The 25482-nt window shown below is 43.0% G+C and overlaps 1 protein-coding gene across 10 annotated transcripts in view; it reads right to left on the reverse strand.

Moving 5' to 3' along the window:
- Positions 1 to 12284: 12284 nt before the first annotated feature.
- ITFG2 (integrin alpha FG-GAP repeat containing 2) overlaps positions 12285 to 25482 on the reverse strand; it is a 131024-nt gene continuing 117826 nt past the window's right edge. For 9 of the 10 annotated variants that reach the window (XM_033951949.1, XM_033951945.1, XM_033951948.1 and 6 more), the window contains 2 exons: positions 18346 to 18519; positions 12285 to 13453 (listed from right to left, as the gene is read on the reverse strand). In XM_033951949.1, the coding sequence (XP_033807840.1) occupies positions 13368 to 13453; positions 18346 to 18519 (260 nt within the window). In that variant the 3' untranslated portion in view covers positions 12285 to 13367. The remainder of the gene's footprint in view (positions 13454 to 18345; positions 18520 to 25482) is intronic. The other variant, XM_033951952.1, reaches the window with a different exon arrangement.

Genomic DNA, 25482 nt, shown 5'->3' on the forward strand with positions numbered 1-25482 from the left:
ACCCCCAAGTCCCTTTCTTAGGTACTCTCATTCAATAACATCCCTCCCATCGTAAAGCTGTACCTCGGGTTTCTGCTTCCCACATGTAGTACTTTACATTTCTCAACGTTGAACTTCATCTGCCATCTCGTCGCCCATTCCCCTAGTTTGTTCAAGTCCCTTTGTAATTCTTTGCAGTCCTCTTTGGTCCGAGCTCCACTAAATAGTTTGGTGTCATCCACAAATTTTATTATCTCACACTTCGTCCCTGTTTCTAGATCATTTATAAATATATTAAATAGCAGCAGTCCGAGCACTGAGCCCTGCGGAACACCACTCGTAACCCTTCTCCAGTCTGAGTAATGGCCCTTCACTCCTACCCTCTGTTTCCTACCCGCCAACCAATTTCTGATCTATCTATGTATGTCTCCTTCCACCCCATAGTTCTTCAGTTTCCGAAGTAGGCATTCATGGGGTACCTTGTCAAAGGCTTTTTGGAAGTCTAGGTATATGATGTCTATGGGGTCTCCTCTGTCCATCCGTTTGTTAATTCCTTCGAAGAAGTGCAATAAGTTCGTTAGGCATGATCTCCCCTTGCAGAATCCATGCTGGCTGGTTATCAGAAGTTTGTTTCTTTCAAAATGTTCATCGATGTTATCTTTTATCAATGCTTCCGCCATTTTCCCCGGGAGCGAGGTCAGACTCACCGGTCTTTAGTTTCCCGGGTCACCTCTTGATCCCTTTTTAAAGATGGGTGTAGCATTGGCTATCTTCTAATCCTCCGGGATCACGCCTGTTTTCAGGGATAGATTGCAAATTTGCTGCAGTAGTTCCGCTATTTCCTCCTTTAGTTCCTTCAGAACCCTTGGATGGATTCCGTCCAGACCCGGGGATTTGTCTGTTTTTAATTTTTCTATCTGCCTGCATACGTCGTCAAGGCTCACTACCATAGATGTTAATTTTTCTGCTTGATCTCCATTGAAGATTTGCTCAGGTTCCGGTATGTTGGTTGTGTCTTCATTTGTAAATACAGATGAAAAGAACATGTTAAGTCTTTCTGCCACTTCTTTCTCCTCCTTCACCACTCCCTTCCTGTCTCCGTCGTCCAGCGGTTCCACCTCCTCCCTAGCCGGCTGCTTCCCCTTAACACATCTAAAGAACGGTTTGAAATTTCATGCTTCCCTTGCTAGCCTCTCTTCATACTATCTTTTGTCTTTCGAACTACACGGTGACATTCTTTTTGATACTTCCTGTGCTCTTTCCAGTTCTCCTCAGTTTTGTCCAGGACTGGAGGCTGTGGATCGAAGCTCCAGAGGTTTGATGGAGGAACCTCGATACACTCCCAAAGACTCTACTCCTTGCATGGAGTGTGAGGATGCCTGCCGATGCACTTGCAAAGAATCTGCTCCTTGCTTCACGTGCTTAGATGCCAGACCAGACACTCGCAAAGACTCTGCTCCCTGCGTCGAGTGTGTAGACTCAGACTGAGGCATAGGAAGAGGAGTCTGCAGAATGCCCAGGTTGGATTAGAGTAGCTAGCTTCGGTCCCATTTTGGTGAGGAACTGAACAAATTACTGCTCTAATATGGTCTGGAAAGAAGCTGGCAAGGATGGATCCGCCACAGCAGTGGAAATGTGCTGGGCTATCGGTGGAACTGTCTGCTGGGCTATCTGACCTGAGGATACAGGGGAAGATACAGTAGACATCGTCGAAGAAAGAGCCGCTGCAAACGAGGAAGGTCTGATGAGGTTCGAGGTCGAAGCAGTGGAGGCAGGAGGGCCCTCGGTCGAAGGCAAGACGAAGGTTGGCTTTGGAGTCGAGGAAGTGGTCAAATCCATCTGGAAGAGCTTCTCCATTGAAAGTAGACGATGTTTAAGGGCTCGAGGTTGAAGAGTAGCACAGCGTTCGCATGACTTTGGATGATGTTGTGGCCCAAGGCACTTGAGGCACCTGCTGTGTGGGTCCGTGAGAGAAATCGCATGCTGACACTGGCCGGGACATAGAAGGAAAAATAGCCGCTGCAAGGTCGAAGCCCCTGGGCTGCGGCTGAGCGGCCTGCCCCGGCAGCCGAATAGAAAAAATAATATATATATATTTTTTTACTAAAAATAAAGTAAAAAACAGCGATTCATGAAGAAAATAACAAACCGCGGTGAGAGAAGGCATGAAGTTGAAAAAGTTGGATGCAGAGAGTCAAAGATGGATTTCTCAGCTCCGCGGAAGACTGAGAACTGAGGAGACGCGCCCTACGCTGGTGCCCTATGCGGTGCGGCTGACTCGAAACTTCTAGTTTCTACAAGCAAGTCTGCTTGCGAGGCTTCCGCATCTGGGTTCCGTCGATGATGTCACCCATATGTGAGACTAGGCTGCCTGCTTGTCCTGGGATGTCAGCATTGAGCTGGCATTAGTTCTTGCCGCGTAGTGCAGGGTTACGCTAGCGCACCTTAGTAAAAGGAGCCCTTAGTGATTGGTTCTATAATCACTTTCTGCCAGCAGCAAGAGTGCATTGTAGAGAACTGAACTGGAAGAGAACTGTGAAGCTTTATTGGCTCTGGGCAACTGTTCTGCACATCCACCTCAAGAATGTCTTGTGAAAAATAATGTTTCTGTCATTTACCTCCCACGCAATGTGATATGCTTACTACAATATTGTGACCAAGAAAATTTACATTCCATGAAGGCCAAGTATAAGGACAGTTTTCTAAATTGCATGCTTGATGCAATTAACCTGTTAATTGCATCAAGCATGCAATTTAGAAAACTGTATTTGACATTCTCAGGCATGTGACATTCTTAAGAATGTTATTTATGCACTTGTCAATACCTGGAAAGATGTAACTAGAACACCATTACAAAAAGCATGGCATAAGCTTTGGCCATCAACAATGTTCAATGAAAATGAACCTGTAGAGCAGGGGTAGGGAACTCCGGTCCTCGAGAGCCGTATTCCAGTTGGGTTTTCAGAATTTCCCCAATGAATATGCATTGAAAGCAGTGCATGCAAATAGATCTCATGCATATTCATTGAGGAAATCCTGAAAACCCTACTGGAATACGGCTCTCGAAGACCGGAGTTCCCTATCCCTGCTCTACAGGTTCATTTTCATTGAACATTGTTGATGGCCAAAGCCATCAAAGACTTTGAAGGTTTCCAAGTCAGTGATAAAACACTGATGATATCTATCCTCTGCATGATTACTCCAGTCAATTCCTACCCATTTCCTGCATGATTTAAGCTACTAGCTCAGTGATTCCCAACCCTGTCCTGGAGGAACACCAGGCCAATCGGGTTTTCAGGCTAGCCCTAATGAATATGCATGAGAGAGATTTGCATATGATGGAAGTGATAGGCATGCAAATTTGCTTCATGCATATTCATTAGGGCTAGCCTGAAAACCCAATTGGCCTGGTGTTCCTCCAGGACAGGGTTGGGAACCACTGTACTAGCTCCTCTCTCAAGCCTTTCAGTCTCTTGGACCACTCTATATAAGATGGCTCTCTTAACTAATTGTTTGATTTGGGCCCTCATGGTCTATTGGATCTGCTACAAAAGCAGGTCAGTTGCTGCATTTTTTGCTATCCCTATCCCAGTACTCATAAGATCTCGCCCAGCCAACTCAGACCATCTTAGAACTGACAATCCTTCTCTATACGTCTGCTCTGAATGGGGTCCCTTCCTAATCCCAGTCGTACCCTCACAAAAACCTAGCAGACCCTACTGTAAAAGACAGCGGAAACTGAGAAAGATTACCTATTCTGTAACCACCAACGCTCCTTATCATCACACTCTTCACGGTTTCTACTTAAACATACATTCAATTAGGAATAAGTCACAGCTGGTCAAAGACTGGCTGGAAGAAGCCAACCCCGATTTTGTTCTTCTAACGGAAACTTGGTTGGTCACAGATAACGACATTATTATACGCGACTGTCTGCCTCCTGGATTTAAAATTTTATCTCTACCTAGAAGCAGAGACAAAGGGGGAGGATTAGACATCATCCTAAAAGAATCTTTCAAGTCCACAATCCTAGCCTCAAACTCCTCAGCAGACCTCGAAATCATGTCCTGTAAACTCTGGTCAGATCAGTTAGAAGACGCTCTAATAATCACCTTATTCTACATTCCTCCTAAGAAATGGCCAGCAGCCAAAGACATTTTCTACGAATTCCTCCTCACAAATTCTACACTAGGCCCACACAACCTACTGGCGATCCAAACATTCACCTAGAGCAGACAGAACAGGGTGACTCCAGAGATCTAATTTTCTTCATTTCTTCACTAGATTTCTTTGTGCCGCCTCCAGAAAAGACCCACCAAAAAGGCCACCAGCTAGCTCTTGTCACTTTTTCCACCAAAGAACCAGCCAATCCCAAGATCTACTGGAACAAAGCCATATGGACCGACTCGCTATGGTAAGACCACCGTTTATGCAGTTTCAATTTCTACTGGCAAGAAAGATGCTTCCCATCCAAACCCAAGGTGACAAAAAGACCCAAAAAAATGATTGCTAGCAGAGGTATGGTGAACCCAATAGAATTCTGGTCACACTATGACTTATCTTCTAGCCCAGACTCAGACTCCTTCTCGGCAGACTCCTGGACCAACATGAGTACACAAATATTAAACAAAATGGCCCCCACTAAACTAAGAAAAATAAGAAACAAGAATCTGGATGGCTGGTATGATACCGAGTTAGGAAATATGAAACGGGTGTTATGGAAACTCGAAAGGCAATGGTTGAAATCAGGGGACAGTGTGGGGAGGTCAAATTGGAGACTAAAATTAAACGAATACAAAAAACTAATAATAAAGAAACGCTCTAACTTTTATGCTCAAAAAATTGGATTGCCGAACACCAATAGTAGAAATCTCTTTGAATTAGTCAACAATCTCTATGACATACAGGTCTTATCCTGTCCTACCCTTGATTCCCCACCTTCTGCAGATGATCTGGCTGAATTTTTCAACAACAAAATCATCAATTTGAGATCCAAACTAGCGGGCTCCTCAACCAACCTTTTGAACTACCCGGTTGCCCAACACAGGGTAGATATGGCCTGGAATAACTTCACTAAACCATCCTGGCAGCAATTCTCCAAACATTACATGAAATATGCCACTTTCTAAGGCAGATTAGACTGCTGCCCCCAAACATTATGAAAGTCGCTCCAATCTCTTTCAAAGCCAAGTTATACAACTGGTTCTCTTCTCTCTTACTAGCCGGTACTTTCCCTGAGGATCTAGGCCAGATTTTGATCACCCCAATCGTAAAAAACCCTAGAGAATCTACCAAACTGACATCTAATTACAGATCAATTGCGAGCACTCCCCTATTCGTCAAGCTAATGGAAGGACTGGTCAACCAGGATCTAGTAATGTATCTGGACAAATTTAGCATACTGCAGGACTATTAGTCTGGTTTTCGTTCCGGATTCAGCACCGAAACTGTCATGGCATCACTTCTAGACTTCCTCCATACCTTATTCAGTCAGGGTACAAGTGCTCTTATTCTGCAACTAGACCTAAGTACTGCCTTCGATCTAGTTGACCATGCTATTCTGATTGCATGTCTGGAGTCAATTGGTCTTTCAGGTAACGTATTAAAATGGTTTCGGGGATTTCTGAGCAAACGGTCATATCAAGTCTACAGTGACAATAAAATATCCTTTAGTTGGGTTAAGTCTTGCGGAGTCCCGCAGGGCTCTCCTTTTTCCCCCACACTGTTCAACATCTACCTTGCCTCATTGGGGAACCTACTACAAAGCTTAAAGGTTAAATTTTATATCTTTGTTGACGATATCATCATTGTTATTCCCCTTACTTCTCTGACCTCCAAGACAAAGATTCATCTATCATCCATTCTAAATGAAATTGAACGATGGATACCGAATTCAAATTGAAGCTCAACACCGACAAAACTAAATTTTTCCTGGCAAGCCCTAACGACAAAATCAAAGACTCTTCAATCTCCTGGAATGGTCAGGCCTTCCCTATTGACCACTCCATTAAAATCCTGGGAGCCACCTCACTCTAAATGCAGAGTTAAAAATTGCTTTTCGGTTCTATGGAAACTCAGAACCATCAGAAAATACTTTGATGCATCATCCTTCCGCTTACTGGTTCAATCTTCCATCCTGAGCTTGCTCGATTATTGCAACATTATTTACTTGGGTTCCTTCAAAAAAGCCATGCTAAGACTCAGAGTCATTCAAAATTCGGCAGTTCGACTAATCTTTAGGCTGAAAAAATGGGAATACATAAGCCCCTACTATCAAAGACTCCATTGGCTGCCCTTAGAGGCGCGAATCCTGTTTAAGTTCGCTTGTCTATGTTATAAATCAATATCTGGTCTGGCCCCCACTTACCTGGTTTCCCACTTCAATCTGGCTGGTTATCTTAGGCCCACACGAAGAATTCATCTGTTGACCTATCCGACAATAAAAGCCTGCCACTACAAAAGATTCTTGGACAGAACTCTTGCCTTCCAGGCAGGCAAATGGAACAGGCTTAGTAACGTTTTTGCGCGCTCTTCATCCTACTTCAATTTTAGAAAACTATTAAAAACAAGTCTGTTCAATTGATTTGTTAACTAAGAATCTACTCAGCACTGCTTATTCAATCCTGTAACCCTATGAACCTTTTAGCTTTCATATTCTTTATTATGTAAGATTGTATTGCTGACTTTGATTGTAACCACTTCGCTGATTGTCCAGCGCCTCTTGCTGTAAACCGCCTCGAACTTATATGGCTTTTGGCAGTTTATAAGAATAAAATTATTATTATTATTGAAGTGCTGAATATTGACACAGATGTACCTGTTGTGTATTCCTTCAGTGATGGTGAGATTGCTGAAATGGTGCTAAAGAAATGTATGAGGATAGTAGTGATGATGAAGACCTTCTGAACACTAGAGAAAAAATTCCTATAGTTAATTACTGGCATGGAACAATATGCATTTATCAGTGAGCATGAGATTATGGCAGTGTACTCGATCACAGAAAGACTATTGAAACAGAAACCTTTGTTAATTAGACAGATGACACTGGAAGAAGTCTTTAAAAAGACTCCACTGTTCCTGCACCATCGTAAGATAGCCAAATACAGACAGAAAATGATGCATGTTAGACCTTTTTGGTAAGAAAGATAATGTATGACTATAGACTACACATTTGGAACAAGTTTGTGTTTGAAGTGCTTTAAGTATTTAATGTCCATAGTCTGTTATTGAGAAAGACACGAGGGAAGCCACTGCTTGCCCTGTATCGGTAGCATGGAATATTGATACACCTTAGGTTTTTGCCAGGTACTAGTGACCTGGATTGGCTACCGTGAGAACGGGCTGCTGGGCTTGATGGACCATTGGTCTGACCCAGTACGGCTATTCTTATGTTCTTAATGTTTGTGACTCTTTCTCTAGCAACGCTGTGGTAGTGACTTTGTAAAAGGTGTTCTTTGTGAACAGTGTGATTCTTTCCTCAGTCGTGCACACTCTTTCCATAAACAACATGGCGCTCGTTCATCAGCTGTTATCAGTGTAGGAAAATTGCACTCCTACAATATATTTTATTTTATATCTGTCTTAAATGAAAATTTGAGGCAGGCATATGACAGACTGAAGGCTCTTTGGTGAACAAGTTTGTATTTGAAGTATTTGTTTGCCTTATTTTGAAATTTAATAAGTTTGGTGGCAATTTTGTGGTCTTATAGTCTTATCTTTATCTGACAACATTACCATTCTGAAAACTGAAAAATTCAAAAAACAAAATATATGTGGTCCCAGGGATTTCGAATAAAGGATCTTGTACCTGTCTAACATTGTCATCTTTGTTTTCCATTCCTTTCCTGATAATCCCCAACATTCTGTATAGTAGGTACTTCACCATTGCAATTGTATTGTTTGAAATTTATTTATTTACCAGCAGAGCGGAATATCCTTTACCCCTTTTACAAGTTATTTCTGTACTTTATTTAATGTAATTAGGAAAACCACAAATTTTATTTAGAATATTTGTCCCTATCTATATGTCATCCTTCTATCATGTTATTATTACCTGCCACCCAAATGTTGACGAGCCACTGATGTTCACACAAAATGTACAATCAGAATAGGGGTGAGAATGCTTTTCAGATACCTCTCCATTCATAAACAAGATGATTTTTTTTTCTCCTGCTAGAGATGCCTCTTGATACTTACCTCGCATCATAAGGTTTGGGACACATTAATAATCTCTTTGCTTCTTTTCCACAGCTGCAGATATAATGAAAGCCTTAAGCTTAGAATTTATTTTTTGAGCTGTCAACTCCAAGTGCTGTAATTTCTACAGTTTCCTCTTTGTACAAATTAAATAACTTTTACAATACCACTGTCTTCACCAATGTCCCCTTCTTGGCTGGATTGTTAATAAAAGTTATGTTATGAATGACCCGTACTGAGCATGCTGCTTTCTGCATATCCATGTACAATTTGACACACTTATTTTTAATATACTATTGTATATTCTAAACCAAAGCTCAACAAATCCCAGGCCACCATGGTACCTTTAAATTGCACTCTGGCGCTCAGGCTTTCACCACAAATAATTTCCCTCCTTATGCTTCGGAAATGGATTCTCTTGCCTTGGCTCTCCACCAGCTTGAGTTAGGGATAAGGCTCTCCACCAGCTTGAGTCCTATGGTGCAGGAAGTTTGAAAAGTCTCATGGTTTTTCAAGTCTCGCAGGAATCTATAGTTTAAGGGACTTTCCTAAGGAGCAGCAGTGGGATCTGAACCCTGCTTCTTGGTTTGGGTCAGACGCACAGAGCCTCCCATGCTGGTAACCAGTCTAAATGCAACGTTCCCAGCATGGGAGGCTTTGTGCATCTGACCCAAACCAAGAAGCAGGGTTCATATCCTACTGCTGCTCCTTAGGAAAGTCCCTTAAACTGTAGATTCTAAGTCCTCCACTGAGAAAGGAGATACTAGAACATGGAGGGGGAGGAAGAGATGCCATGGCATAGGGGAAGGGAAGGAGATAGAGATACCAGACCATGGTGTGGAGTGGGAAGAAAGGAAGGAAAGGAGAAGAGAAGAGAAAGAGAGAGATGCCAAAGTATAGGGGAGGGGGTGGAGACAGAAAAATGAAGAGGGGGTGAAGCTGAAATGAATCATGTGCAAAGGAGAGAAGAGACACAGGATATACAGTTTATTGAAGGGACATTGAAAGAGGGAAGATGCCATATGGAAGAGAGAAAGGGTGGACAGTAGATGGAAGGAGCAGAGAGAGTGTGGGCAGTAGATGGAAGGGGTAGAGAGGGCAGAAGCTGGGTGGAAGGGGCAAAGAGAGGGCAGAATTTGCATGGAAGGGAGAGAGGACAAACACTGTATAGAAAGAAGAGAGCAAAGAGATGATTAAAGCAGAAATGACAAAAGGTAGAAAGATTTTTGTTGCTTTAATGTAAATCATATTTATTAAATTTCAAATACAAACAAAATAGTAAAAAATCATTTCAAATACAAGAAGAAAACCAAAATTTACAGAGTTAATAAATAATAAACATTATCGCTAAAAGCAAATATATCCAATTCCCTCCCCTTTTCCCCCATTTTAGAACTGTAATTAAATATTAAATAACATGTGACTGCGAGTGTGTGGTGTTAATGTATCTAAATAAGGTTGCCAAATAGTAAAAAATTGTGTCCCATTCTGATAATTGCATACTTTCCATTGTTAAAATGTGTAACATTCTAGAACACCAATGACTATATGTTGGTCTTAAAGGTCCAATCCAAAGATAAAGTATGACTTTCAAACCTGATAAGATTGTTCTTTGAAGAAAGCCTTTTAGGCCTCTTGGAATAGGATGCTTAACATATCAAAAATCCAAAATATATTATAACTATTGCAATGCCAATCAATTCCCCACATTTGCTCAACTTTAGGAAAAACAACATTCCAAAATTGGGGTATCAAAGGACATGTCCAAAACGTGAGATAAATTAGCTTTAGGGTAGAGAGTTGCGCGGGGACAGAAATCCCACCCGTCCCCGCCAAAGTCCCACCCATCCCCGCAAGGAATCCCACCCGTCCCCACCCGTCCCCGTGAGGAATCCCCTCCGTCCCCGCCCGTCCCTATAAACTTCAGAAATAGTTATTTCATTTAATTATGCTACTGAATTAAAGGCTCTGGTAGAAACCCATTTACAAATAAGCAAAAAGACTTTATTAATTTGAAAATATTAATTGGGAAGAATACATACTTTGTAAACGGGTTTCTACCAGAGCCTCTAATGTTTATAAATTTTTATCAACACAACTAATATACTACTTTATCCTGAAGCAAAAAAAAAAAAAAAAAGAAATAGAATTATTTTCCTACCTTTGTTGCCTGGTTTCTGCTTTCCTCATGTTCTCATTCAATTCCTTCCATCCACTGTCTCTCTTCCTTCTGCATCTTCCATTTGCTCTGTTACTGTGCCTCTCCCTTTCTTCCCCCTTCCAAATTGGTCTGGCACCCATCTTCTTCTCTCCGCTCCCCCCATAGTCTGGCATCTGTCTTCTTCCCTGCCAGCGTCTTCTCCCTACTCTCTCTTCCTCATTTCCTTTCAATGTCCTTCTCCCCCCCATCTTCCCCATGTCCTTTCAGCGTCCTTCTCCCTCTCTGTCTTCCCCATGGCCTTTCAGCGTCCTTCTCCACCCCTTTGTCTTCCCCATGTGCTTTCAGCATCCTTCTCCCCCCTCTGTCTTCCACAAGTGCTTTCAGAGTCCTTCTCCCCCCCCGCCCTTCCCATGGCCTTTCAGCGTCCTTCTCCACCCCTTTGTATTCCCCCATGTGCTTTCAGCGTCCTTCTCCCTCCTCTGTCTTCAAGTGCTTTCAGAGTCCTTTCCCCCCCCCTCCTGTCTTCACCATGGCCTTTCAGCGTCCTTCTCCCCCCCCCTTCTCTACCGCCCCGGGTGCAGCACAGCCGGCCAGGTCCCCTTACTTTTGTGGCACTTCCCCGACCGATCGACAACAGCCCTGGTCCGACAAACCTCCCTTGGCATTTATTTGTTAATTTGTAAAGTGGTGGTTGCTATGTATCAGTTTTTTCAAATTTACATCTACTGTCTTTATATTTTGCACAGTATTAGGGGACATGTGTCACTGTTTTTGTGGTGTTGCATTGTATGCAGAGTATGGTTTCTTGGCGGTTCAGTTTAACTTTTGTCTACATATTTCTATTTTTAGTTTGTGATTATTCCATATTGGGCGAGGGTGTATCTCTGTTCTGTGTGTATGAAAAGGACATAGTTTTCAGTTGGCATTGACTGTGCAGGATGAATTGACTGTGTGGGATCTGGCTTGTTTAGTTTTATAATGTATGTGTTGGTGTTCTAGTGCTCACTGCAATGTTTAAGATGCTGCCTTTTCCTAGGTACACTCTTGTTGTGCGATATGTGGATTGTTACTACAAATCATATTTTTCATATAGATGGTGGGGGGTAAAAAAATGATGGGCCCCGGGTGTCACATATGCTGATGTAGCCTGTCGGTGAAACGCTGGCCTCCGTCGGTGTGCCGATCAGCCTTAAGATAAGTGGTTTTTTCCTCTATCTATAATTCAGCATCTATGTGAAGCACAGTTTTTTACTCAATTGCTCACTTCTGAATGAAGGTTTTGCCTATGAGGTTATCGCTTAACCACCTTTACATCCACCATTGTGGCGGTGGGAGGGCCTTTTCTGAGGGTTTTTCCTTCTTTGTGAGCAACTAAGAGCTGGCACTGGTTTCTCATTGCTTCTGTAAAAATTTGTACTACTATAACATCTTATGACCACATTAGTCTCCCATTGAAAGTGTTGTTTTTACATATGCTAGGTACGCCACTCCTCCCCTTCCCATTTGCCAGAAAGATTCTGGTGGCAACAAAAATGAGTGTAGTAAAGCCACTGAGCTGTTGCATGGCTCAAGGCCCTTTTGCATTCCACATCAACTTCCTTCCTTTGGTAGAAATCTGTACCAAGAGAGATAGGAATCCAAAGGGCTTTAACTGCTGTTTTTGGCTTTTTCAGTCATAGCTGCACCATGGCCTTCATGTTCATGCTGCTGGTGGTCCCTAGTCCCAGCTCCAGGCATCACTTAGCCCACTAGGGTATAGACCACCTGTCCGCTAAGGTAATTCAACCATGGAAGGACAGATATATATCACTTTTATATAATTTTTCCATCATTTCATATTTAGGAAACTATGAAAGCAACCCCATAACATGAAAGACATTTTAAGAATCAGGACACATACAGGTATCCCTGCAGTTTAGACAAAATCTAATCACGAAGAATATCCAAGTTCAGGAACAATTTACCAAAACAGAGTTTATTCTCTATTATCTTCTTTTTCATGTTTATTAAATCTTAACCCAAAACATCCATACATTCACAGGAAACATGGCTATTACACTGCTTGATACATAAGATATTTCAAAACTAACAAATCAGTCCTCACAAAGGCCATACAGGTTTTGTCCTTTCTGAGCTACAGCGAACAGTCATCCTATGTTCTTTCATGAAATCTAATCAGCAATACAGAGAAAATCATATAAACAGGTTACAAAAGCTTATATTAAATGCGAACTCATGCAGAGATAAAGCTCTGTCTCCAATACATTGGGGTAATTAGTCTCAGTTCACTGAACACTTCATAGCTGGCTTTCATTTCTTAATGTCTGGTATACTGACATATCAAACTTAAAAAATCAGGCTAGAGAGGGTTTTTGGAAGTTTTTAATATTAGGTTTCATCTTGTCGGAGTTTAGCAGTAGTGAATAATTTCCATATAAATGTGTGCTGTGCGAGTCTACTGAAACTCCCAAGCTTCATCCAGTGCCCAGTTTGTGAAGACAGTCAGTATACATCCAATAAGTTCCAATTTGCTTTTGTTCCAGTTCTTTTGATTTATGGCTCAGTTGGAACCAGAACTAGGATCTAGGACCATGAGCCTTCATTCACAACAACCTGGGCCTTTTTTTCACTTCTTTTATATTCCGTTCTGACTTAATTAGCCTAGTTATTGTGATAGCCCTAGGCTGAAGGGGAAACCATACATCAGGGATCTTTCCAGAGTTCTGCCACTGGATTATGAGTTTACAGTATTCTCAGCCTAGTAACAAAAGACTTGAGTCAGGAATCAAACAGGTCTCAGAGCCACAAGACCAGCTTAAGGAGGCCACCAGTCTAGCCCAAGAAGGCTATCTTTGCATGTAGTCCATGTTTTCCCAGGTTAATTTGCAGATCAGGAGTTCTTACATCTCTGATAAATAGAGAGATGTTAACACTGATACAAAACATCTGCTCAGAGATCTAAAAATTCATTATTTTCAAAATAATTTAGGTTTTTATATCTTCTGTCATAGTGTGCACTGAAGGTTCTTCCTCAGGCAGAAGCGTCTTGCTCTTCTCGCTCTGGAAAATACAATGTTTGGTGCAGCAAAGCGCTGACTACAGAGATATCATCAATACCTTTAATGTAAATGAAACATAAAATAAGAATTGAAGCCACTCCCAGCACTAAAATATCAGGATTAACCATGTCAATGGAGGAAACAGGTCTGGTCTGTCTTCTCTGACTAGGTTAATACACTGTTCCCCTCTGCTGATGCTATCCTTTCTATGAATTAATAACATTTACTGGATTGAAGAAAGCACCCTGCTTGGCAAGAAGAGAATTACAGTCTTTATTGCTGTAATTAGGCAGCAGCATCCCAGGCACTGGGCTGCTTCAAAACAACCCAATTATCTATAATACTCATCTTCCAGACTCTTCCCCACAGGCTACATCAAAGTCAGCACAGACCTCAGTAAAGCATGCTTTCTTTCATGGCACACTGTGGATGAAACTTCAATACATAACCTAAAGGGATCTAAGCTGTTTGTACAAATTGTAATAAGGTTTAAGAGTCTGTGCAGAAGAGAAACATCCATGTTAAATTAAATAGAAAACTCTTAAGACTGCCAGAGTAGCAAGTACCTACAGTAAATACACCCACTTTTGTATTTGCAGGGACTGATACTGTCATATTCCTGTTCTTTTGCTAGTGGTGTGATCAGCAAAAGGCTAATCTCTCTTTGATTATGTCCCGAGATGAGGCTTGCTCAAAGTATGCTGGATAAAACTGTGGGCTTCATCTCACAAAGCAGTGTGTCTTTATTTATCAAAGCATGTTGCTTTGCAAATGCAACACTTTTTTCCTTTTACTAATTCATATCTAGTCAAAGTAGGAAACATGCACATGGATGTCTCAAAAGGCCAAAATGAACATTCATGTGCTTAAAACATCCAAATCCCAATTTTGCAAAGGCAAAATAAGGACATTCAAATAGCAAGGGTGTTTTGAGCAGGACTAGGAAAGGCCTGAAATCTAACATCCAACAGCAATTACCAAAATGGAAGAAATGACCATGTCTAAAAAAGAAGGACAACCCTATTTAGACCTGGTATTTGGAACATCCAGGTTACAGAAGGTGATCTGGTTAAGCAGCTGCCCACAGGAAGGATTAAAGCATGACATCCCCTTAATCCCCAGTGGGATTAAGGTAGTGGTCTCAAACTCAAACCCTTTGCAGGGCCACATTTTGGATTTGTAAGTACTTGGAGGGCCGCAGAAAAAAATAGTTAATGTCTTATTAAAGAAATGACAATTTTACATAAGGTAAAACTCTTTATATTTTATAAATCTTTCCTTTAACAGTTAGCTTGTTCCGAAAGGACGGACTCCACCTTAACGAGGATGGAACCAGGCTGCTGGCGCTAACATTTAAAAAGGAGATAGAGCAGCTTTTAAATTGAGATGTGGGGAAAAGTCGACAGTCGCCCGGGAGCGGATGGTTCGGTGTAAGGTATCCTTGGAGGATACTATTGAAACAGGATATTTAGGGAGTCCCAGCAGAGAGGTTCCAATAATGGTGAAAGAAAGCCAGGAGGGTTTAAGAGGAAGGCAAAGTAAAAGACTCAAATTTTCCTTGTCTTCTCAGCAGCCTGTAGTTGCAAGGAAAAAACACAATTTGAAGTGTCTTTATGCAAATGCTAGAAGCCTAAAAAATAAAATAGGAAAGTTAGAGTATATGGTACTGAATGATGTGATAGATATAATAGGCATCTCGGAGACCTGGTGGAAGGAGGACAATCAATGGGACACTGTGTTACCTGAGTACAAATTATATCGCAAGGATAGAGTAGATCAAATTGGAAGGGGGGGGGGGTTGCGCTATATGTTAAAGAGGGAATTGAATCAAATCAAATAAACATTCTGCATGGCATAGATAGCATTGTGGAATCCTTATGGATAGAAACTCCATGTGTGAAGGGAAGGAATATAAAGGATGGGTTATACTACCTTCCCCTGGGACAAAATGAGCAGACAGATGAAGAAATGTTTTCAGAGATTAGGAAAGTTGGAGAAATGGACAATTACCAAATTAATAAGGGAGAGTATGTAAAATCAGCAAGTAACAAAGCTCATACTCTATAAACAAATATATCTATAGAACCCCCTACAATTCCACTCAGTACTGCCAAATAATCACTCACAGATAGAGGAAATACACCACTGCAAAAATATACCACACACTAAATCCAAAGCAGAAACAGACGGAAAAGGAGCAGAAGAGAAAAAGAAAGTGGAGAAAAAGTTTCAGTTCAGCTTCATGGGCTCAAAAAAACTCCACTTTCTCTCATATGGGCTCCGTTTTTCTGAATCAAAATGTTCACTGAATCAAGTATCATCGGTAGAAACCCCCCAGTTGGAGATTGAAACATCTAAAAGTCTTAAAAATGCAGGGAAAGTTCAAAAATCACTAACAGGCACAGATTAAACTCAGCACATGAGATGGCAAAAAACAGATACTTAGCTGCCGGTCATCTCATGCTTCTCGTGCCATGATCCCCCAAACAAACATGCACATGCGGGACAGCAGAACTTGAAATGGTGTCTTCACTACAGGATCCGACAGCTGCTTCAGGATCCAAGGCTGCTTCAGGAGTCATACAAAAGCCATATTCAAAGTTATCACTGCTAGTGCAATCACTGCACAATGGCGCCAGGTATAAAGAAAGACAGCAGCAGCTGGTGAAAAATGCTGAGAAGGCTCCACTTTCTTTTTCTCTTCTGGTTCTCTTGTGCTCCTTTTCCCTCTATTTCTGCTTTGAATTTAGTGTGTGGTGTATTTCCTCTATCTGTGAGTGATTATTTGGCAGTACTGAATGGAATTGTAGGGGGTTCTATAGATATATTTGTTTATAGAGTATGAGCTTTGTTACGTGCTGATTTCAATTACACCAACATTGACTGGTTAAATGTTACATCAGGGAGTGCTAGGGAGGTAAAAATTCCTAGATGTCATAAATGACTGCTTCTTGGAGCAACTGGTCCGGGAAGTGACAAGAGTGGGTGCTATTTTAGATTTGGTCCTTAGTGGAATGCAAGACATAGTACAGGAGTTAACTGTGTTGGGAGTCGGGACAGCTGGGAAACAGTGATCGTAACGTGATCAAATTTGAGCTGATACCGGGAGTAACGTCGCAAAATAAATCTACTGTAGGGGCATTTAATTTTTGAAAGGGCGACTATGATAAAATGAGGAAAATGGTTAAAAATAAGTTAAAAGGATCAGTTGCAAAGGTTAGGACTATAAACCAGGCAAGGATGTTATTTAAAAATACCGTTGTGGAAGCCAAGACCAGATGCATTCCACGTATCAGTAAAGATGGAAAGAAGAGGAAACAAGAGCCGGTGTCGTTAAAAGATGAAGTGAAAGAGCTATTAGAGCCAAAAAACCATCCTTTAAAGAATGGAAAAACGATCCAAATGAAGAAAGTAGGAAGAAACACAAGCACTGGTAAGTTAGATGCAAAGCATTGATAAAGACAGCTAAGAAAGAATATGAAGAGAAACTTGCAAAAGAGGCAAAAACTTATAGCAATTTTTTAGGTACATCAGAAGCAGAAAACCTGTGAGGGACTCTGTGGGACCGTTGGATGACCAAGGAGTGAAAGGGGCACTCAGGGAGGATAAGGCCATAGCAGAAAGACTGAATGAATTCTTTGCTTCGGTCTTTACGGAAGAAGATGTAAGATAGCTATCTGAACCGGAAATGGTTTTCAAGGGTGATGATGCGGAGGAACTGAAAGAAATCTTAGTGAATCTGGAAGATGTACAAAGCCAAATCGACAAGTTAAAAAGTGATAAATTGCCAGGACCGGATGGTGTATATCCCAGGATATTAAAAGAACTCAAACATGAAATTGCTGACCTGCTGTTAGTGATCTGTAACCTGTTGCTAAAATCGTCTGTAGTACTTGAAGATTAGAGGGTAGCCAATGTTATACCGATTTTAAAAAAGGGCTACAGGGAAGATCCGGGAAATTACAGACCGGTAAGCCTTACTTCCGTGCCGGGCAAAATGAAAGAAACAATTATAAAAAATAAAATTGTGGAACACGTAGACAAACATGATTTAATGAGATGGAGTCCGCATGGGTTCAGCCGAGGGAGATCTTCCCTCACAAATTTGCTTGACTTCTTTGAAGGTGTGAATAAACATGTGGATAAAGGTGTGCCAGTTGATATAGTGCATCTAGATTTTCAGAAAAGATTTTCATAAAGTTCCTCACGAGCGGCTCCTGAGAAAATTAAAGTGTCATGGGATAGGTGGCAAAGTTCAGTTGTGGATTAGGAATTGCTTATCAGATAGAAAACAGAGGGTAGGGTTAAATGGTAATTTTTCTCAATGGAGGAGAGTAAACAGTGGAGTGCCACAGGGGTCTGTACTGGGACAAGTGTTATTTAACTTATTTATAAATGATCTGGAAATTGGAACGACGAGTGAGGTGATTCAATTTGCAGATGACACTAAACTGTTCGAAGTTGTTAAAACGCATGCAGATTGTGAAAAATTGCAGGTGGACCTTAGGAAATTGGAAGACTGGGCATCCAAATGGTAGATGAAATTTAATGTGGACAAATGCAAAGTGATGTATGTTGGGAAGATTAACCTGAATCACAGTTACCGGAAGCTAGGGTCCATCTTGGGAATTAGCGCCCAAGAAAATGATCTGGGTGTCACCATAGACAATATGATGAAATCTGCTGCCCAATGTGTGGCGGTGGCAGCCAAAAAAGCAAATAGGATGCTAGGAATCATTTAAAAAGGTTAACAAACATACTATTCAAGTAGAAGACCAATGCATTTCAACTAACATTAACATTCAGATATATTGATAGACAGTATTATGGTCATAGGCTGATGTCTTTTTTAAATCTGTTCTACATAAAAGTGTATCTGGGGAATGCAAGAGTTCCCACTACAATTCCTACTTCTGTAACGTGTTGAATTAGAAGCAGGAAATGACTTACCCACATTCAGTTGCTTTAAGAGATCTCTGTATGCTTGGTTCGTCTCCAGAATTTTTACTAGGTTGGTGGATTCCATCCTTTCTAGCTTCACATCCCAATAGATGTAAATTTTATGGTTAAAGCTTACATAAATGAGACAGGGACTGTTTTGGCCTCCTTTGCAAGCATACAGACCTGGCAATGGTAAAGAAAAGCTGCAGCTCAGAAGAATAATAATTTTATATACTCATTCTGTTTCTAGCCAGATTTCTTCCTGCTCCTTTGACTTTCCAGCTCAATTAATGCTGGTCTGGACAGCCATGGGCCCTCATTTATCCCATCTAACTTACCGTATTTTCACGCATATAACGCGCGCGTTATGCACGATTTTACAAACCGTGCATAACCATGCGCGTTAGACGCGTGAGCGCGTTTTACAACTTTTTTTTTACATAGTTCCCCCCCCCCCCCCGACGTCCAATTCACCCCCTCCGCAGGCCGCTCGCACCCCCACCCCGAAGGACCGCTCGCACGCACTCGCACCCGCACCCCCACCCCGAAGGACCGCTCACACGCACTCGCGTGCTCAAGATCAGTCAAACGGGTCTCTTGGAGAAAGGCCACATCTGCCTTTTGGCACTGTAAGTGTGGCAAGATTTTTGAGCGCTTTATGGGGGAATTTATTCCTCCCACATTTCAAGTTACAAAATTAACCAGGATCCACTATCACTAACCACTCCACATACTCCACCATCAGTACCAGTAGGACCCAGCCACTTCAGCCCATGACCAGGCCCCACCTGTGCATCAGCAGACCATCCGGTACTAAGTCTGTGCAGAGAGTACCAGCTCACCCCCACCCCACCTCCCAACCCCACTTCCCCCCCTCAAACCTCCCCCTCCCCCCATTCCCATCCCAAAACTGTATCTCGAGACCATCCAAACAGATCTCAAGATCCCCTAAAGAAGAAGCAACCCCACCACCCCCACCACTCCTAAGAAATACACTAAGGATATGCAATACACTCCTCCCAGATCCCCATCACTACATCCCGTACCAACAGAACCCCCCTCCCTTCCCATCAACACTCTGCCATCACACAGCAACAGCACAGCCTCCAAATATAAACTCCCTGGACAGACAGCAACTGACTGCCCAGATCCCCCATGCAGGCCCCTGGAGGCCACTTCCTTCCATATCACATCGGGCCCCTGCCCGAGACCCCAGTGAACAGAGTCCCCAATCAACCCACCTACCCGTCCATAAACACAGTTACCAGCCACACACCCACCACCCCCCTCCCCATGAAAGACCCCACAGCCTCCATCAGCGGGTGCCATCCAGGTCAACAATTAAGTCCAACGTGGTCAGCACACTGCTCAAGTGGGTTGGCCAGGGGGCTCACGTCTCTCAGTACTCCGCGCCGTCGCTCCTCTGGTCTGTCACTGCCAGTCAGAAGGTCCAGCTCGCTCCTCTCCATGCTCTCCAGCAGGTCCCCTTTCAGGAAGGTTAGGAGCACCAAGTTCCTGCAGTGCCGACCTGGCCTCCACCACTGTGCGAACCCGTCGTGTCGCGCTCCCCACCATCAGTGCCATGGCAAATGGATAGAGCCACTGATATCGGAGGCCCTCTCTACATAAATAGGTGGTCACCGTTTGCATATCTCTCCTCTTTCTCAAGGTTGCAGCTGCCACATCTTGGTAAATGTCCACCCGCAAATTATTCCATTTGTAATCCCTCTGCTTTCGTGCTGCGTGATAGATTCCCTCCTTCACTCGAAAATTGCTCACATTAAGGGGCTAAATCGCGGGCCAGACCCCACCCCATAATAATACTAATTATAACACCATTTTTTCTATTCATTTTTCATATGTATACACACACAATATAATCTTATTAACACATAATGGTAATGGTTAACCATAAAATTAAACAACACAAAACACACTGTATGCTTCTCAACATTCATTCCTACCAGAACACAGATAATCCCTATGCAAATACAGGACCAAAAACTAAAAGTACTAATATATTAAAAAAAAGACACCCTAAGATTCAAGATTCTGCATGCAGTACAACCCCCAGAGAAAAAGAAACAAATGTATTTCTTCCTGAGCAGTGCAAAAGATAGACAGGAAATTAAAATGCTCAAAACTGACACAATTCAAACTTGAAAATAAAACCATTTCCCCTACCTTTGTTGTCTCCCTCCCTCCATGCTGTGCCTCCCTCCGGCGAGTGTCTAACCTTCTAGTCAGTTCCAACCTGGCCATTTTATGCAGCCCGCCTGGTCGTTTTATGCGGCCTGTGGTCTGATGCCCCCCGGTATCATCTTGTGGCTGGCTCCCTCCTCTTCACAGCCGTAATGTGCACAGAGCCACGTGCAGTGGCTCCTTGTGCATCCTACACCTGAACCGGAAGCCTTCTCTCGACGTTGCAACGTCAGAGGGATTGCTTCTGGATGAGGTGTGGGACGTGCGAGGAACCGTTGTACGCGGCTCCTTGCACATTATGGCTGTGAGGAGGAGGGAGCCGGCCACAAGGTAAAACTGGTGGGCACATAAAATGACCAGGCAGGCCGGATTTGGCCTGCGGGCCTTAAGTTTGACACATGTGCACTAGAGGAATGGTCGTGTGGTTAGCATTAATGGACTCAATGCCAGAATGACCTGCGACACCGGTAGTAAAAACCAGTAGCTCATTGGAAGAAAGACACCAGTACGTAAGGCTTCTCTGCCGATACCATTAGTGTCACGGCTCGCCTTGGTAACCTGGGTAAGATGCAACCCTTGATGAACGATAGGCGAGCCGCAATAATGGTCGCTGGAAGGTCGACAAGAATGGACTTGATGCCATAATGACCTGCGACACTGCTGAACTCCCCCAACATCAATTTCGATGTAGACGTCTTTGAGATTGATGACTTTGAGGTCTTGTCGATGAGCGATTGAAAAAGAGCCCACGGCACCTGCCGCACTTATCCAAAAATTCTTAGAACAGGCAGGACATTGATGGGGAGAAGCCGTGTCCATGGAGGGACCAAAAATTTCATCTCCCAAACAGGGAGCATTTGCAAGCCTATCTTGATGATTCATATCCAGCTCAGATACACGAAGCCAGGCCAGGTGTCTCATGGCTACTGACATTACTGCTGCACGGGAGGTGAGTTCAAATGTGTCGTAAGTGGAACGAACCATTTATTTTCTCAATTGAAACAGATCAGAAGCATGATGCTGAAAAGCAGGAAGTTTGCGTTCTGGAATGTATTTTGGGAAAAATGAAATCTGTTTGATTAAATGCTTGAGGTAAAACGAAAAATGAAAATTGTAGTTGCCAGAACGGTTGGCCAACATAGCATTTTGGTACAAGCGTTTGCCAAACTGATCCATGGATTTGCCCTCTCTGCCACGGGGTACAGAGGCATAAACACTAGTCCCCAAAGGTTTCTTTAAGGTTGATTCCACCATGTGGAAGCTGTGGTTTGTCAAAACCAGGGATAGGGACCACCCTGTACAGAGAATCCAACTTGCCACAGGAATGGTAAGTGGGGTTTCCATATTTTTGTAGAAAGTTTCCAGTAAAATGTCATGAAGGGGAAGCTTGAGCAGTTCCTTAGGTGGTTGATCATAATCCAAGGCCTCTAGGAACTGTTTAGAACGTTTGGAGTCAGCTTCAAGAGGAATGGATAAAGTCTCTGACATTTCACGAAGAAATTTGGAGAAAGAGGACTTCTCAGACAAAACAGGAGTCTCCTGAGAGGAATGGTGAGGAGAGTCATCATCTGAAGAATCCCAATCTTCAGAGAGAAGAGGATCCTTTTCAGAGTTCCCCCAGAGGTCAGAATCTTGAACAGAATGGGGCCGGTGCCGAGTACTCAGTGTCGAAGGCTCAAGATGTTTAAGCTTCTGCAAAGCCTTCCGGGACTGCACCGAAGTTGACTCAGGCGATGTTTGTGTCGAGGATGACTGGTGTTGGCGATGGGAAGCATCCGCACCAATGGAAACTCCATTGCAGGTTCAACCGGTGTTGAGGGCTCAAATTGGACTGGCACCGGGGAAGCCAGTGTCAACACGGGCAGAAGTTGGGTCAGCACCAGCATTTGAAAATGCTCACCCAATTCCTCTTTAAGCAAATTGCCTATCTTTTGCTTAAGGGTAAGCACCGGTACCATTGGCTTTTTCACCGGTACTTTCAGTGCCACTCTACGCTCCGGCAACGAGGAGGCCGATGATGAGGCACTCACCGATAGCCGAGCGCTTTTTGGGCCTCTTCGAGGTCAGCAGGACTTGGCTCACTGCTACTTTGACCTGAGGCTAAGACGGGGTGGAGGAAGGCTTCGTAACCAGTTTATCCACAGAAGGCTGCGACACCAGAGTTGTTTCTGTCTGTGTCAAGGGGGTGGGACAGGCCTACAAGGGGGTGGGACAGGCCTTCAAGGGAGGGACAGGCCTTCGGGGGGGGGATGCAGGCCTTTGGGGGGGGACAGGTAGGCAAGCCTTCAGGGGGGACAGGCCTACAAGGGGGTGGGACAGGCCTTCAAGGGAGGGACAGGCCTTCGGGGGGAGTGCAGGCCTTCAAGGGGGGGACAGGCCTTCAAGGGGGGACAGGCAGGCCTTCAAGGGGGGGACAGACCTACAAGGGGGGTGCAGGCCTTCAAGGGGGGACAGGCAGACCTTTAAGGGGGGACAGGCAGACCTTTAAGGGGGGACCCTGGTTTAGAAGTACACGGAGGGAAGGGGGTGTTCAAAGAGACGTGCATATGCCAAACTTTGGGGGAGGGAAGAAATAATGGGTCTGAAAATAGAGGAGAGGGAGAGAAATGATGGACCATGGGATTTAGGGAGGGAAGGAACAGAAAGGGAGAGAAATTGGACACAAGGGATGATGTGGAGGAGGGATAGAGATACTGGATAGGAGGGTAATTGGGAAAAGAAAGGGAGAGATGGTGGACTCTGGGGTGGTGGGGAAGGAGGGAGAGATGCCGGATGAAAGGGTAGTTAAGAAAAGGTGGATCTATGGAGGGAGATGAAAAAAAGGAAAGATACCAGACTTCCTGGGGAGCGAAGGGAAATGGAAAGGGAGGACAGAGTTGGCAGATGGATGGTTAGCATGCAGAAAGAAGAAAGGAGACCCTGGCAAGCAAGTTATCAGAAGAAAACCAGAGCCTTGGACCAACAAGATTTGAAATATAACCAGACAACAAAAGGTAGAAAAATTAATTTTATTTTCTGTTTTGTGATTACAATATGTCAGATTTGAAATGTGTATCCTGCCAGAGCTGGTGTTGGACTGCAAACGTGAGCTAGGATTTAACAGAGAGAGGAAAAGTCCTTTTTGTTTCTTTATTTTATTTACACCACAGCGCCAGTGTGGTTAGGAGAAGCCAAAGGGGGTGAAAAAGCTATAAAACCCACCAGGATTTTTGAAAAAAATCACCCAACTGGGCAGGAAAATCGAATTGAAAAACCAATTCAATAGGCTGAATCGAATCGAAATTTTTTTTCCTGAATCTGGCAGCATTAGTTTGCGCTACTGTCTTAGACTTTAGGACCTGGGATTGGGGAGAGATGGCATCCTCAGTACTTTATAATGCAAGTGAAACGAGGATTTGGTCAGACTTTTGAAGGGTCTGCAGAAAAAAAATATTGTATAGGCCGGGGACATGAGACAGCAGGAAATGGGAACTTTTCTTCCTTCTATTTTTGTGAATGGAAAGGCTGAGGATGTCAGAGAGTTCAGTTAAAATATGTGCTTTATAAGAAAATATAATAATCTGTTTTATAAAGTTTATAGCATAGCTGGCCTACCCAGTGAGGTGTTCCTAGTGGTGGTGGCAGCGTGTCAATGTGTTGAGAGGAAGAGGTGGTCTGGGAAATTCTGCTGAGCAAACTCCAGGCCCATTTCCACCCCCCAGTTAGTCCACTCCACTCAACTGGATCACACACTGAGTGGGTCTTTGGTGGGTGTTTTGGGATCTCTTCCAGTGGTTTATCAGTATCTCCTTCTGGTCCAAGGAAGGAAACTTTGTTATCCTTAGCATTGACCTACAGAATATGTTTGTAACAGCGCTGCTTGTGTGGCATTAGGCTATGTAGTGATTGAAAGAAAAAAACAGACCTTTGCACATTTTTGCACTATATGGTGGGTGTATGAGGAGATTCACATTTCCTGCACAGCTAAGTCCATGTGAAGTTACCTTGTGCTGTATTTGACATCTAGCAAGGTCTCTGTTTGAAAGGAAAGATCTAAACTTAAAAATGAAGTGGCCAGAAGTTATCGTAAAAGCAGATAGTGTAGCTGGTTTTAAGAAAGATTTGGACAAATTCCTGGAGGAAAAGTCCATAATCTGTTATTAAGATATGGGGGAAGTGTCTGCTTGTCCTGGATCGGTAGCATGGAATGTTGCTACTCTTTGGGTTTTGACCAGGTATTAGTGTCCTGGTTTGGCTACCATGAGAATGGGCTACTGGGCATGATGGACCATTGGTCTGACCCTGTTAGGCTATTCTTATGTTATGTTCTCATCTGTAGGAGCCTTTGTTTTCACTTCTTATTTTAATGTATTTTTTTTCTGGGAACTTATCAGTGTTTTTTTATAATGGGAACAAAAATGGAAGAGAATTAATGTGTGTGGGATGAGTGGGTAACTAATTTCTTCAGGTAAATAATTCAATCCACCTCAAACAGACATAGGAGAACTCACGCACCATTCACACACCCTCCAACCAAAAAAGTCAAAAGAAAAAAACAGTTCGACAACCTCCTAGCCAATCGAGCTGCAACACTCGACCCCCAACTCTACAACCTATTGACCTCGACCACAGACTACAAAACCTTCAAAAAGAAATAAAAACCCTTCTATTCAAAAAACACATAAAACCGAACTAACACAATCAGAAATGTCCCAAGCATCAGCTGCAACTACTCCATATGTACTTCTGATGTCATGACAATTCAGACATAATTTATGTTATCTTATGTTTGGAATATAAGAAAATTTTCACTGCCTGTTTCTATTCTGACCATTTATTCCGTTTCATGGTCATTACAAAAAATATTTTTTTACATGGGGGGTGTCAAAAATGATGGGCCCCAGGTGCCACATACCCTAGGTACGCCACTGCCATCCCATCCAGGTGATTTGGCTTTCTTAAATT

Source organism: Geotrypetes seraphini, chromosome 7, assembly GCF_902459505.1.
Source record: "Geotrypetes seraphini chromosome 7, aGeoSer1.1, whole genome shotgun sequence".
Taxonomy (NCBI): domain Eukaryota; kingdom Metazoa; phylum Chordata; class Amphibia; order Gymnophiona; family Dermophiidae; genus Geotrypetes; species Geotrypetes seraphini.